This window comes from Empidonax traillii, unplaced genomic scaffold, assembly GCF_003031625.1.
Source record: "Empidonax traillii isolate 1590-97213 ecotype Southwest subspecies unplaced genomic scaffold, ASM303162v1 scaffold557:size1000685, whole genome shotgun sequence".
NCBI classification, from domain to species: domain Eukaryota; kingdom Metazoa; phylum Chordata; class Aves; order Passeriformes; family Tyrannidae; genus Empidonax; species Empidonax traillii.
The window spans coordinates 748,873-765,391 of NW_020955750.1; the positions used below are offsets into that span (position 1 = coordinate 748,873).

The 16,519-nt window shown below is 38.4% G+C and overlaps 1 protein-coding gene across 1 annotated transcript in view; it reads left to right on the top strand.

The window, feature by feature from the left end:
* ARHGAP8 (Rho GTPase activating protein 8) overlaps positions 1–16,519 on the top strand; it is a 59,834-nt gene that overhangs the window by 8,290 nt on the left and 35,025 nt on the right. Inside the window, exons 2-3 of the mRNA XM_027897727.1 lie at positions 8,069–8,166; positions 11,198–11,335. Coding sequence (XP_027753528.1) covers positions 8,130–8,166; positions 11,198–11,335 — 175 coding nt within the window. The 5' untranslated portion in view covers positions 8,069–8,129. The remainder of the gene's footprint in view (positions 1–8,068; positions 8,167–11,197; positions 11,336–16,519) is intronic.

Genomic DNA, 16,519 nt, shown 5'->3' on the forward strand with positions numbered 1-16,519 from the left:
AAAGTGTCCTTAATATGTAAGTAAAAGTGAAGAAAAGGCCATGTTTGGAAAGAGGCAAATTATGCTGTCAAGTGCTTTGTTGCACTGACAGAATTCTCAAAGTTTCTGCTGAAGTATGCCACTGTTCCTGGAAATTAACCTGGTAAGCAGTGTGCAAGACTGGAGGGGTTTTGTTTGCTTTCTTTGGTTTTTGTTGTTTGGGATTTTTTTTGTGTGTGTGGGTGCTGTGTAATTTAATCGACACTCTGAGAGGCTGCAAGGCTTTTTCATCCTGGTCTTGAATTCTTTCCACAGTTTGGCATCTAAGCAGCTTCTAAAAAAAATAAATATAAAGCTGGCTTAGTAATACTCATTCTGGCTGTTTCCTGTGGCATTTATTGATTGTGACCAACAGCAGAGACAAAGGCAGCACACACACTAATCACTCTAAAGAAATGATGTTTTTCTTGCCAACTACATTCGTAAAAGCAACTGTGTGACAAAGCATTTCTGTGTGTCCACATCCTTGGAAAGGGTGTAAATGTTGTTCAGGGAAAACCAGGGGATTATTGAAAAGGTTAAATTTGGAATTAGGGCACCTAGAAGAGCCTCACCTGATGACCTTATTTATTACCGATCATTGCATTAATGACTAATTTGTCTGTTCCTCTTTGCTACATGGTCTTGCAGTTTTCCACAGATGACTTATGGTGTCCTTATCTCTTTGCTTTTTTCCTCAAACTCCGCACTCTTATGTTTATATATTGCTTATTAAATATTTATTAAATATATCAAATATTGTTGGAAGGTGCATAATATGATAAGTTGCTGGGTACACAAGCTTTTCTTTCAGGTCACCTGAAGGGCTTGAGTGCCTGAAAAACTTACTTCTTTTATTTTTATTTTTAAACCCTGCTGCATTCTTTGATTTAATAAAAACCCTTAAGATGACTTGCTTGAATTCAGACCTTTGTGTTGCTTCTGTTGAAATAGTAACAATAGTATGGACTGTAACAACACCAAAGACTGCTTCAAAATGTCAGTAATATCAAATGTCTGTGTTTTCCTTTTTTTGATGCACTGACAGAAAAGAATGATGAATAAGCCACATGGTCCTGTTAGGTGTTGGCACAGGTTTAAGGAAGTGTGTCTGTACACCTGTATCTTTAGATTTGTGTAACAATTAGCATGTGTATCCTTGAAAGCTGGAAAATAGCTGGATACCAGTGTGGCTAAGTGCCTCTGACAGGCAAATGTGCATCATTCCTGCGTTCCCATGCCTGGGAAACAGGATTTATTAATTGCTATGTGATAGAGCTTCTGATTCTTTCCTGTTTGGAGGTGCAGTTAAATGCAGAAAGATGCAGTGACAACAAGTAATTTTGCATGACAGTAGGGAATTGGCAAGAATTCTTTTGAAGTTAACTTTTGTTGAAGTATGGAAAAGGTCTGATAGCAGAATCCAGTTAATAATAAGTCATCATTTCAGCTCCTGTGCTACTGCTATTGCCTAATCTTTTTTTCCACAGTCTTTTACCTGAGAACTGCTCTGTAATGTGTGTAAATAGAGACAAACACCTCTGGATAAGGTGGTGAAGTTTTCAGGGTAGAAGCCTTTATAATGAGGCAGTGGTCCCATGATAATTTTTCCCAATTTTTATGATACATTATTATATTATTATACATCCAAGCAATAAAAATTTGATCCAGATCATGCAGTGATGCACAATCCCATTTCTGTCAATTTAGTCAAAGGACACTGAGGCAGCAAAGCAATCATAAATCCCTATCTATGTCAGCTTCAAGAGGGCAGGACATAACCTGATGCCACATTTGTCTTGCTGATAAAAAAAGGTGAACCTGCCACAGTTGTTTGAACAAATTTGAATTGGTAGACTTTGTTTATGCTGTGTCACTTCTTTCTTTCATGTGACCTCAGATTTTCTGATCTGGGACAGGGAACTTAAAAGTAGTAGTTAACATGTCAGTGAACCATGATACAAGACTTCTCTCATGCTGATTTTGGTCTTTTTGGAGCTAGTTGTCTGTAGGCCATACCAGGGAAGAGAATTACACCTCTAACAGGCACAGGCACAGCAAACATGGGCCATTACAGACTGATAGAATTGGGATTATTCAGCCTGGAGAAGAGAAGCTTCAGGGTGACCCAACTGCCCCTTCCAGTGCCTGAAGGGAATCTGCAAGGGAGATGGAGAGAAACCATTTTACAAGGGCCACATTTTGAGTAGAACCAGAAACATTGGCCTGTGTTACATAAATATAAGAAGAATATTAATTTATTTTAAACGCCCTAATTTATTCCAGCCAGAGGAATCCCCAGTGCATAATTATGCAATTAAAGGAACCCTTTTTATCACAATACACAAACCCTTTGTCCAGTAACTTGTCAGAGGAATTTAATTAAAAAACACAGTCTTAAAAATACACTTGTCTGCAATTGAACGTGCCTAATCCCTGGAGATGGAAGCGCTGGTTAAACACGAGTTCAGCCCAACATAATTCTGCCACATTAGTGTGTATTACAATATATTAATTTAGAGAGCAAGTTCCATAGATGACTGATCATTCATGTTTACCATGATTACATTATTTATTTAGTAAATAAACATTTATGCTGAATCAAAACAAAAAACGTTGTAGTGTGTTGTTTTGCAGCCACTTATCCACGTTCAGATAATTTTGTCCTAATGACACACAAGCATAAATGGCTTTTTGTCAATTGGTTTTGCATTAAGCCCTTTTTTTTCCCCCCACGTGCTTGCACTGTGCCAGATGAAGGAGTGGATGTGATAAGAAAATAGCTGCACTGTTTCAGACAACACAGGAGTATTTCCAAAACCCCTTTGCTAGTAATGGGTAGAAATAGCCCCTCTACTTTAGTGCTTTCAGAACTTGGAATGGCTGACACATGCAGATATTTATGGGCAGTAGGGAAACACTTTTTATTTCAGTCTGACATGCTTAACTCTTCCCATAAATAGATTTTTTTTTTTTTTAACTCATTCCAGCAGAGAAGGTACGGCAGGGTAGTGGGAAGCGATCATGCTTTCATATCTGGTGGTCAGTGAAATGAAAATGCTTCAATGGTTTTCCAGCAGAGGAAAACTGGTGATGGGTTAAGAGAACTTAAAGGCTTAAAGTTTACCTACCTGCTCCTGTCCTGCAACAGTGACCACAAAGAAGGTTGCAATATACTTTGAGGTTGGACTGTAGGAAAATGTTTTGTTAGGTGAGTGGCCAGAATTAGGTCTGTGCATGCCCTGGGGTTGTTCACAGCCAGGACAGCCTGTGAAGGACATCCCAAACTGCAGGCCAGCCCTTGCCACAGAGGGGTGTGAGTGTGCTGCACTAAGCAGCATCACTCTACTTTGGGAGCTCTTCCTCATTCCAGCATCTCTCGTATTTTAGGTGATTCTTTTTTTATATGCAAACGTATGTGTATGTGTAAAACAGCCCACTGAGTTCAATTGTTCTCCCTCAAAGTTCTCTGTGAGAGGAAAAATAATTTTGTCCAAAAAAACCTAAACTTCTGGTTCCAGGAGTGTGCTACACTTTTATCGTCCTCCCTGCTGTGGATTCACAGGGTAGCAAAAGTTGTTTCATCTGCTTTATATACAGCGGATATTTGTTTTAAGTGAACACAGTGCTGGTTAAAAATTAGCTGGTTGATGGCCTCAGAAACTGAAGTCTGAGTTGTCATCAGAACAGGTGCAATATAATATGTAGCCACCTCCTCCTTCCCTCCCTTCTACATTACTAAATTTTTGTTCTCAACAAGGTTCAAACCAATGCTTCAAAATTCTGTTTATCATCTTTAATAAGAATCCTTACTCTTTCTGTTAAGTTCCTAGACTCTCCTATCTTCCCTGCTATACATCCATGTGGTGAAAATAAAGTTTGCTTTGTATTCTCACTGAATTCACACTGGTAACTCAGTGATGAAAATTCAGCAGGTTCCTGGGCCATGAAGCTTCACCAGACACTGTATCACAAAGAAAAATCATTGCTTAGAATTACAATTGTACTTGTCAGTATAATTATAAGTACCAAGGTAGCGCAACAAATACATTTACTCGTTCTGACAGGTTTCATCATTAACAGATTAAGCAGAAAAATATAGTGGGATGAATTCTTAATAGTTTAGTAAGTTGGACAAATAAAGGAATATCTGCCTGCAAGTTCTGGGCAGAATTCTGTTCCAACAAATATCAGAGTAGCACTAAGAAATGCAGTGACTAAAGGAAACTTTTCCTGCAGTAAGGGACTTTTCAATCCCTTTGTTCCTGGAGGGTCTGCAACCTTCAGAGGTTCTGATCATTATACAAAAAGAAGGTCAAAATCCCCCAAACTAATTTTATATAAAAAGGATGAAGCCTTTGGGTTCTTTTTAAGGCCATGTGTATTTAATTTTTTACTTCTCCTCTTCTTTTTTTAACATAATATTTTTCATCTTAGCCTTAAAACCAGGTAAGTTCTTACATTATTTCTGGGACAGAGTAGTGATAATACAGCCCAGTGATATTTTGTATGGACAACTGGCAGTTTTAACCATTATGAATTTTTTCTGATTTTGTTTTTATTTCTGAAGGAACAGAGGTGTCAGCTTAACATGTGAGAGCCCAAACCATATTAAAATTTATGCACACAGTAAATGCTGAACTGTGTAAGGAATATTTCTAATGTTTTGCTTTAAATATTAGCATGCTATTTTTCTGTAGTAAGCAGTGAGGAAATCAATGCATATAGTTCCAACTGAGAATAACAGTGCTTTGATTGGAACATCCATACATAGCTGTAGAACCTTTTGTAAACTTGCACTGAACTTTTCAAAATATTAATGCTCTAATTGTAAATATTAATTTACCAACTTGTGTGACATCATCTTTCAAATTCTTTGTGTTTTTTTGTTGGTTTTTTTTTTTTTTTTTTTTTTTTTTTTTTTTTTTTTTTTTTTTTTTTTTTTTTTTTTTTTTTTTTTTTTTTTTTTTTGGTGTTTTTTTCTCAGTTTGTTGTATTATGTCAGCAGAGACCCAAAGAACCAGAACTCTCACTATCAGTCTTGGTGTCTGTTTGCTATTCATGGTCTGGCTGGTTTTCACCACTGTATTGCCAACAAAGAGTGGTAGGTTAGGTAAGAATATGAAAATAAACTGATTTAAATGCCTTAAATCAACTGCTTATTAAGGATATGGACTTGGCAGACACTGTGTAGGAAACACACTGTGGAAAAATGCTATTTAGAGCACTATGGGAAGAAAAGGAGGATGGTTTGAATATGTTTCAGAAGTACATTATGGACTCAGCTCATGCATTGCTGTGTTTATCAATTCCACAGCAAATTTCCTGCAGCATTGTAAATAATAAAATAATCTCCTGGAACCCCTTTACCTGGTTCTGTATCTGATACCCCTGAGCAGATACAGGGAATTCTCATCCTATCAAAATGGAAATTGCAGGCTGATGTTACACCCTGAGCCGTGTCACGCCGCTTAAGAGTAACAAAGAATATCAGTGGAAGGCAAGAACATCAGGGGGAAAAAATGAAGAGAAACCACACTATTTACATTTGAAGAAGAACGTATCTGACAGCTGAGTGAACAAAAAGAATAGGCATCAGAGGCGCCTGAGCCTTGACAAATGTTGGAGGAATCCCCTGCCTTTGTTTGGCCTCTCGAGTTCATTATCAAGCAGTTCTGCGTGTGACTGCCTTCATTTTCACTAAAATAACACCCTTTTCACCAGAGTAACACTCTTTTAGGGATGTCAGTAAGTAATAACCTTGCGCGGGGAGGAATACGGGATGTGGTAAAACGTTGTAAAACAGCTTCAGATTTCTATTATTAATGACAGCCCCGTAGTTCAGCTCTTTTCAGGACTTGCCTTTTTTGTTACTGCCTTTCTGGAGGGGCGAGGTGGGGGAGGCACCAAATCTGACGGTGCACCACCGGAACCAGTGATAGGTGGCGTGGAAGGCTATTAAGGAGATTATGTTATCTCCCAGGAACAGGGAGCGCTGCGGTCAACGGGAAATCAATTGCCAGGGTGCTCCACGAAATTTGCCTCGGAACTGGAAACTTTTCTAATTGCTGCCCCGAGGGAAGAGCGAGCTGGAAAGCAGGCAGATGGTTTCTTCCCCGCTCCCCTCATTCCTCGGTTCCATCTGAGTTATTTCTACCTTCCCCATAACTTTGTGTGGGAAAACGTTTGCAAGTGTTTTAATGCCGTGGTAGTTGCTCTCACTTGGACAGTAACTTTGCTGCCCAAGAGCCAGATGCTTTTCAGCAGGTTTTGGGAGGGATTTAAATCTTCCCTCCCTAGATGGAGCCATTTCTTCTAACTCTAGCATTAGCAAATTAGTGTGAAGGAGAAACTGGTTTTTGTTCCATGCTATATAGCAGAAGGATTGTGGGGTTTTTTTTCCTTCAAAAAGGGGTTCAAGGAAATGGCTTTTTTTTTTTTTCCCTGTTCCATCAATTCTTTTAGAGTTTCATTGCTCACATCACCTGAAAAGCATTTTAGTGTCAAAAATACAGCTTAATTTTTATGGCTTATGACTTGATTTATGATTTATGGCTAAAATTCAATAGGCTGGAAAAGCCTGGTGTAAATAGGCACTCTAGAAGGAAGAGCCCCGTTTCCTTACAAGAGCTTTGGAAAATACTTGGCTGGGATGAAGTTTGTGAAGCTCAGATATGTTGAGCGTTGGCTTTCTTTGTTCTGAAAGTTTGGCAGGTGGTGGTCAGTGGAAACTATATTGAAAAACATAGCGATAGAGCTTCTTGTGGTTAATTCCACTAAGTATTTTTAAATAAAAATAATTTTTAGAAATAATAATAATAATAACTTTTAAACAACAGTGGAATGACTGGTTCTGAATACCATGTTGTATAATTAGCATGAACTGAAATACATCTGGCCCAGAATTGCTTTCTTTTTTTCTTTTAAGAATATTGGTGCTCAGTGAGAAATTGAGTTGTTTCCCATTTTGAGCTTAATGGGACTTTTCCGTGTGTATGGGCTTTTAAATTGAGTTTCTTGTAAATGCAGATAATTGTTTTCAACAAGGAACAGGTAAGATTGTTACAAAATAATTGCTAAATGTTTAAAAATCTTTAAGTGGTAGAATCTACAGCAAGCAGGCTTTTGGTCCAAAATACCAGTTTCAGTGATTTGAAGGAGAAATACAAACTCCAACCTCTTGGCAGAGGAGAAGAACATGCTTGTGTTTGCCTTTTTTCAAGGATCAAACCCTTTCTTTTTTTTTTTTTTAAAAACATGTTCAGATGATACCAAACCGATTTAAACCAAGGGGGTTAAATTGAATTCAAAGGAGGTTTATAAAAGCTCAGTTTCTTTCTCACCTCCACGCTCGAGTCTGGGATTTTAATTTAAAGGAAGCACTCATTTTGTTTTTTGGAGCAGCTGCTTGGGGAAACAGACCTTCTAAATCATGTTTTTCTCTCCTGATGCTCACTTCGGGTGTGTTCCTCAATATTCTGTTTGCAGAGCACTCCACAGAGCAGTTCACAAAAAGCAGTGATTATGCAGGAACTGCTGCCTTTTCAGGTTTTTTTATATGTTAATGCTCACTTGAAATTTTCATGAAGCTCTTTCATGTGAAATGTGAGGTATAGAATGTTTCCTGTAATGAAACTTAGAATTGCTATAGAATAAGTGACTTGGTGAGAGCGTATGGAGTGTGTGGATCATCTACATTAAGACAAAAATAATGTTTTAAGTTGTTTCCAGAAGCGACTTAGTCCGAAATTCTGATGCTTGTCATTAAAAATGTGTAATATATAAGTGTTTTGAGTAACAACTCCCCAGAAATGAATCCAGGTCAATTTGTCCTAAGTCATATTATTAATTCGTAAATTTTCCTTTTTTTGGATTGCTGTTTTAAAATACCTCTATTATATGTTGCACGAAAATGGTGGGCGAGTGCTGACAAGGCTTTTCCCCTGCAACAGTAGGATTTCTGGGCTGTTTATTTGTTTTCATTTTATGTTTGTATAGTGGATAAAATATGCCACATTATCATGGCAGCTCCTTTTGTTTATTTTTGTAGGGCTGACCCGAGGACCATTTCATCCTGCAAGGTCTGCACAGACTTGTTCCTGAGGGGAAAGATGTCTGAGATTGACTATGAGAAGTTGGCTGAAATAGGTAAATATTTTGTTTACACTTCAAATGGCATCTGTGTGGAGTTACAGGTGATTTAATGGAGCATCTGCAGTAAGTGAGAGGCTTCTCCAACGTTTTTTAATACTTGTTGGGAGCAATCCAAGCTGAGTTACAGCCTCTGTACTGACCTGTACCCTATTAAAGCCCTTAGGGCTGAAGGTGAGTTTCACACGTGCAGCTTTTGTGAATTATGGGTGGTGCAATTCCAGGCTGTTGGATCATCACCATCATCACACGTTGTGGCGCAAATGGGAGTCGTTTCTCCAAGCAGACCCGTGTTGAATGAGCCCAGAGACTGCTGCATTGCATGGTACTGCCAAAGGTGCTGATCCAGCCGAGCAGCAGGACCTCAGCATTCTGAAGGATCAGCATCACTGTTTCCTTTTTTTCCCTGGAGCTTCTGAAGATGCCAGGCTGGAGGAGCCCAGAGCTTCCAGATCTCCCCCACCTCCACCTCAGCCTGCCTTTCTCTGTCCCTCACCTCAGATTTCACCAGTTCGTGACTTTCAGGAGCAGGTGGATGGCCTTTTCACTCCTGGAGATTGATTCCAAATCCATGGAAAATGACTGTGCTCCTCAAGGCAAGCTGTGGATCAGACCCTTCACGTTGTCTCCCAGGCTGGGTTAAAGAACAATAGCAGGTGATCCTCTGCTGCAGCTCGTGGAGCAGGACAGGAAACTCCTCTGTCACTTGCAGGAGAAAAAACAGAGCTGAGGTCTCCCTCACTTTGTAGTAATGAATTTTGTTTGTGTTTATTACGAAAAATCTCTTGAGCTGCAGAGCCCTTGTTCTCACACTAAAAAAAAAACAAACACCAAACCAAACCGAAAAAAAAAATCAAAACAAAACCCAACCAACCAAACAGAAAAACCCCAAAACAAAATATACGAAGAACTATCTCTCTAGGTTAGGGCTCTCTAGCTGTTCAGCAGTTATGTAAGTGTTGGGACTTCTTTAGTCTCTGGGAATAAGTGCAGTATAAATGGGTTTGTGCATTTATTTTGCTTCTCTAGTTCTTTGGCCCATCCCAGAGCCAGATTGGCCATTTCTGTTGTATTTAACCTGAATATACACTTTGTTTTAACAGCACCTGTTAAGGTTTTAGTGGGTTATGGTAAATGGTTCACAGCTCCCTCTCCACATCCCCACAGACTGGCATTTGCTGTTTCTTTTTTCTCTCTCCCCTTTGAAACTTTTTCTTCCTTTAGGTGGTTACAGTGCTCAGACATGGAGAAAAAAAGAATCAAAAAACAAAATACTGTTTTCCTTGTTCTGAGTTTTAAATGATTTTTTTTTCTTGCAAATATTTATCTGCTGCATTATGTTCATATTATTATTCTTCCCAGCTCTTGGGACAAAAACATTCCTTTAAGTAAAAGAATAGTTTTCCAGGTAAGGTTAGTGTAGCTTTTTATGTATGATAAAAATTTTAAAGACAGAAAAATACACATTTTGGAGACAATAAGAATTTAAACTTTTTTAATGTGTATGAAGAGAACTCTAATGTTGTATTTCTAAAGGCAAGTGAGTTTTTTTTCCTATACAACTGCTGATTTGTTTTTTGAGAAGGCTCTTATGAATTCAGACATAAGGAAATGTTAAAGTAGTACACATGTTCCTGACTCCTCTGTGTTTTTGAGAAGCTCAGCCATGAGTGGCATTTTTCATCCTTGTGAAATGCCTTTTTTTGGTACAAATCACGTTAAAAATGAAAATGAGACAATAAAGCTTTCATGTGGCTGTTTGCAGGATAGAAAGACACTGAGAAACTGTGAGTGGAAACCATTCCAAAATATTTAGTGCAAGTTTTTCTCTAACACTTATTAGCTACTGGCCCATAAATCTGGTTGAAATCAATATTTAATTCGTTTTCTCTGCCCTGCTGGGCCTCGCATGGTGGTCAAGCCACATGAAATATGCAGATGATGAGGAGACAAAAATGGTCTAGAAGTACTTTTTAAGGTGGCAATAATAATGTTTGGGATCATGGAATACCAGGTTGGAAGGGGACCTAAAGGGTCTCGTGGACCAGCCTTTTTTATCAACAGCACAATCTGCAAAAAAAGGCCCAGCACCATGTCCAGCTGCATCTCTAAATTGATGGATAAATCTGTTAATTCTACCATATTAAAACCTGTGTGATAAAAAGAGATGGATGATGCACAGGGGCTGGTGCACCTCATCAGAACATCAGTTTTTCTCTTTACATGTGTCTTTTCTCCTAAGCCCCCAAGACACTTGTGTATTAGTGTGTCCATTTAGTGTTGTTCCCATCAGGTTGGAGCAAACACTTGTTTGAGAAGCATAGGAGTGATGGTAATTATCCCAGAGGATGAACATTTGGATATTGACTTAATACCAGCTTTTTTTTTTGAACCTTACAGCAATTTGGAAAAAACTTGGGGGAGGAATAAAAAAGGAAAACAAAACCAAAAGTCTTGGAACAAGATTGATTAACACTGTGTTGCTCATTTCAGTACAGAGTACATTTTAATTCTAGGATCTAGTTCAGAATCTACTGAAACTGGGGGAAGGATGACCATTTTACTGGGATTTTGAGCAGAAATGTACACCTTTGCTTGGCCTCTATCTGGAGTTTAGGCTGCTTTTCATATTCCTGGTTCAGAAGGTTTAAAGAATTTCAAGGAAACTGAATTTTGGGGGAGGTGAGACAGTTATTTACAATTTGCTCCCTTTATGCAAGTAATGAGTTTGCTCTTGGAGAGGATTCACACGGGGTGTTAATGTGGAGTAGCTATCAGTGCATGTGGTAGTGGACTGAAACTTTAACTTCTCTGTCTGGGCAACCTTGAATAAAAGGCAGGAAGTTGTAGCTTAAGGGAGTGGAAAAAAATGATGAGACAACACCAATAGCCATGATTAGCGGGGTCACAGACTGATTTGTAACTGCAACAAATGGCAATAAAGGCCTGTGTTTTTGTCAAACTGAGCTAAAATTCCACCCTTCAATAATGTATTGGAGGCAAAAGCTTGTCTCTGTTGCTCCTATAGAACTGCAGAAAGATGAAGCTGACGACACACAGTCGGGGCAGGAAGAAACATTTGCGCCTCCACCACCTGAGGATCCTGAGCTAAACATCAATCACCCCTATTATGATGTTGCAAGACATGGCATCATCCAGCTGGCAGGTATGTTTGGAAAAATCCTGTGGCTTTACCTCGGTGCACAATCTATCACAGTTTTCTCACTGTACTCCAGGTGATACACAGGAATCACGTGGGTGCTTCCATCCTTCCTCCTGAAAAGCAGCTGAATGTGAACTCAGTGCTTTTCTGCAGATGAATTATGAGCCAAACTATTTGAGCTTAATCTTGCTTTAAAATATAACTGTAGCAATATATTATGATCTAAGGTCTCACTGTGACTGGAAGAGATCTGTTCTTCATTTGTGATAAGCTGTTTTGTTTTCTGAATCACCTGAAGTGTTGTGTAGCCACACATAATCATTTTTCTTGTCTGCCCAACCAAAGAGATATGGCTTAGTGTACAAAAACTAACAAAAGGCAGAAAGGAAACAGTTGACATGAATGTTAACTCCATTTATCACCTGACTTTCTGCTGTGACTTGAAGAGAAGTTATGGATCCGTAGCTTATTTCAGTATTGGATCCTTTCATGCTTATGGTTATTTATTTTTAAAATATTCTGGCAAAATATGAGGCATGCAGCTGTATTTATGATATAAAAGCACCTATTTAAAGTATGTGTTGCCTATTTTTTTTTTCCTTTTGGCTTATTTTTGGCATCAATGTGTTGTTAAAATAGTGTTAATAAACACAGTCCTGAACTAAAGAAATGAACTCAATAAGGAACAATCAGTGGTCTTTAACATCCATCCTAATGAAGTCTAAGATTGTGTTGCATTTTGCACACTTTTTTTGTACTCACACTTTAGGTACTAAAGCTTAGATTATGATTTTTCAGGAAAATTATGAACTCAGGTTATACACAGATACCTTCCTGAGGTCAAGCCATGATGCCCCAGGTGAACATCAACTTTAGCAAAACCAGTCCTCTGGTGAGGGATGATTGACTGGGACAGTGAAATCTGTGGGAATTTGACTTCTGACTTGGAGTGGGAGGACAATCTTACCCACTGAAGGTTGTTACACACAAGAATTACCTTTTACCTTCTTCAAAACTAAGCCCCCAGCATGAGGCTCAAATCCGTAAGCAGGGGAATCACAATTCACAATCTTGTGATTTAAAAGCTGCTGCCTGCTAACTCATGAGGATGTTTCTCACTCAAGCACTGGGGGAAATACTGAGATATGAAAGTTTTACTTACTCTCAAGACAAAACCCCCCTAATTTTCATAGTCTCAGAAGGACTATGCCATTTGATTTGGAAGTTTAAATGGTGGGGAAGGAGTTTAAAAGGGGAAGGAGTTTGGAATTAGAAATCTACCAGCGCAGCTCTTTTTAGAAATCCCTTCTTTTATGGCTGGTGAAACAGAGAACATGTGGTGGGGATGGAATAATAACCAACTTGTTCTTTGCTGGGCAGTCCTGCCTGGCTCCATCTTTGGAATATGCCTTATTCCTGTGTCAGAGAATGGGAATTGCTTCAGCAATAGTGGAGTGAAAGCCATAGTGGTTTTTTACCTACCTGTAGCTTCCATGGTTTCTTCTTGGAATTTTCTCTGTATCAGTGTTTGCTTGGAATAAAGTCCAAACATTGGATATATTCCTGGTTTAAATACATGGGAGAAAATCTTGCTTGCAATGTTGGATTGCCTCTGATGGTTTTGTCCTTAATACTGAAGCCTTTTGTAGGGCAAAAAAAATGTCCCTTAGCCGTTGTTTGAGCCCAGAAAAGAGTGGTCTTACCTGCCATTTGTCAGAAATATTTGATGAATATTGAATTGTTCTGCATATGAATGCAGAATGCAGAGAAGGTGAAATAATACCCTCCACACACACAAAAAAAGACCTCCCCATCCACAGAGTTTACTGGGCAGGAGACATGTCTGAATACTCTTTGGATTTAAATTCAAGTCAAAAAAGGATGAGCTCTTCCCATCCTGTAAGAGGCCAGTCCCTTTTGAAGCAGTTTTTAAATTATTTGTACCTGGTTTGTAATACTTTTCTTCTCTTTGAATGAGACAAATATGATTTCAGTGCTTGAAGTGGCTGTCTTAAAGCTGCTCCTTCATTTTTATTTCGTGATTGAAAGACAATGAGATGTATTGTTTGAAGTTACTGAAGAAAAAGAACACTTAAGGTGAAAATATTTGCAGTAATTTATCCATCCCCTTCAGTCACCTAGTTTCCAATAGTCAATTTAAAAAAAAAAAAATCCCTAAAATTCTTTCTTGCTTCTCATAAGTTAAAATCACTTATACCTGCTTTGCATAGCAATAGTTTGGACTATAGTTTTGACTATATTTTTTGAGCTGCATTCACACTGTGTGAAAATACAATTAATTAAAACAGAATAGAGGACATTTTGAAAAGATGCAAGCTTTATTAATTGTTTAGTAATTACAGATTGAGTTATGTCACAAATACCGATGTGCAGCTGATGACTCTAAGCATGTGTAAATAGTGCTGCTGTGCTGGTTCCTTTTATTTCTATTTTGAGGGAGAAGTTCCAATTTGTTGCCTGAAAACAAGCTCAAGATTATTTTTCTTATTCATTCCTGAAGCATCAAGCTCCCTAATTTGCTCTGGTTTGCTTCTATAATATAATTGCTGACAACTTTTTGCAGTCCCTGAATTTGAATATATTCTTATTTCATAGGACTCTGTTTCTAATGCTTTGTGTTTTCATCAACTGCCAGTGACATCCTTTTATGTGTTAACTAAGACTTTTTAATGGAATCCAAGTCATTACTGTTTTAAATCTTTATTTCCCTTCTTAGCCTTTTGCTGCTTTTCTAGTTACATTTAAAGGTTTCAGGTATCCAGCCTGGGTCTTTGCAGAGACCGTGCACATTTATCTTCAAGATCCAATTGATTTCATGCCCCTTTTTGATTCTGAACCAGTGCATTAGGAACTGATTAGTGTAGAATGTAGAAAGGTAAAGTTGTAATTTAGTTTTTGTAACATGTGAGGAGAAACTGTAGTGAAATATCTAATAAGCCTAAGGCACAAGTCCTAATAATTTTCAGTCCATCTCGGTGACAGCTTTGCTACTTCTTGCAATACCTTCAGGAGCAGGAGTAAATGCTAATATCAATGGAAAGTATTTCCTGCTCTAGTGAAGAGGGAACTTGTCTGAGTGATAAAAGCATGTTTTCAAATCCTTCAGGCAGGAATTGAACTTGGATTTTCCAAGTTCTGCACCAGTTTTTCTCTTGCTCCTTTCTCCAGCTATTTTCCTCTCAGAATGAGAAAGGAAATAAATCGTTATTTACGACATTTCTTGCTTTGAACATCAGACTGTAGGTTGTACTGTCTTTAAAAAAGACAAAACAGAGCTAATTATATCAAAATATATGGGCATGCTTTCTTACTGAAACTCCAGCCCTCAGCCTTGCACAGGACCATCCCTAGGAGTCACACCACATCCCCAAGAGCATTTTGTGGTATAAAAATACACCCTGTGTAGATATGCAATCAGTTTACTTCCAGTTACACTCTCCTTTGCATCTGCAGGGGACCTGCCCCTCCCCACATTACTTTTCAAGCCACACTTTCATGTGTTTGGATAAAAATTCCGTCCTCGACAGGATGCAAACTGTGTTGGACTGGGAAGCAAATGCCCTGTTAGATGTGATGGGCATTTCCCAAGGTGCTCAGTCACAGCCCCCCTGATGGAGGGAAAGGGGAGCTGCTTCTGTTTTGATCAGCACTGCACAGCTCATGTTCAAATTTGGTGTTCTCCAGAATATGAGTGACGCCTGTGAAGAGAAAAAACAGCCTCTTTCCTTTCTTATCTTCCACCACTGATGGAAAGCTGGCACTGCTTTATTTAGTTTTTCATGGAGTTGAGGCTCTCACCTTTTCTGGTTTGTTCTTTTTGCCTGTGTGGCACTACAGCTGCTAATTCTGAGAAAGTTCCTCCGCCTCAGTTTCCTCATTATTGAAACTGGAATTATGTCTCTTCAAGTCCTACATTATCAGTTTGCACTCTTTTATAGAGCTGGTTATTTTTTTCCGGGTTTTAATTCAAGCTGACGAATGTGACCAACAGTAACAATCAGTGACTCATTTAGTAATTTATCTGGAAACCTTTCTATGGTTTATTTTGCTCATAAAACCTGTTACCTCTAGCAGATAAAATATTGTGGAGTGCATTGTAACATAGCACTTTTTTTTTCCCCCAAACAAGCCATGATTTAGAAAGCAATCTTTTATTAATGTTTTAATTTAATTTTAGTACATCATTCATATTAATGCCTGTCACATTATAATGCCTTTATAAGCACTCTGAGAATATAAAACAAGACACTTAAATAACTTCAGGAAATAAATTATGATCTGTTTAAGAACAATATGCTGATATACCTGGGTACATATCACTGTGGTGGTGTGCATGTTCTTCCTTTAGTGGTGCTCAAGCACTTTATTTAACCCAGGGGCGAGAATTTATTTTTAATGTGGGAAGGGACATCAAGCCTTGTGATATAAAAAAAACCCTTTGAGAAAGACAACAAAAATAAGTAGCCAGCCAAACAAGAACAGGAAGAAAGAATGAGCCAGCAGAGAAAGGAATGTTTTAGGAGTCAAAACTACACTACTATACTAGAGCTACTTAATTCAGGGTAAGAGGGGAACAACAGAATTACAAGTATTGTCTAAAAAAACCCCTAATTCTTTATTGTATTCCTACTGATATCAAAGGCAAACTTTGATGTTTTAGTGGTAATAGAAACAAGTATTAGGTACAATTTACTTTGAACATTGAAGTTAGACTAAGAATGTGTCAAATATTAATTCAGTCTGACCATCTTATGGGGTGTTTCTGTATTGCTTTAGAAGGAATGGTATCTTTCCTGTAGATATATGGAAAATCATACTTTTAATGCCTTGTTTGATGTGTTAAATGTGATCTGAATGTAGCAGTGCTTCTGAAAGAGAGGATCTGAGAAAGCTTAAGTTGGTTAAAAACATCTGACAGAGAAGCAAGACAGAGCCCAAAGTGCTTGTAGGCAGAGCAGTATTCTAATAAATTTCAGATATAAAGCACAGATTTTGAAAATGGGGAATTTCCAAGACTACTAGGGAAAGCAGGGCTGTTTTCTTCCACAGCTGAATGCTGCAGGAGGACTTTAGTGTTCCCTGTCCAGAGCTGAGCACGACCAACCACCTCTAAATATGAACTTCCCCCAGCTTTGCTTCGTCACTTGCCTCGTGATTTCTGTAGGT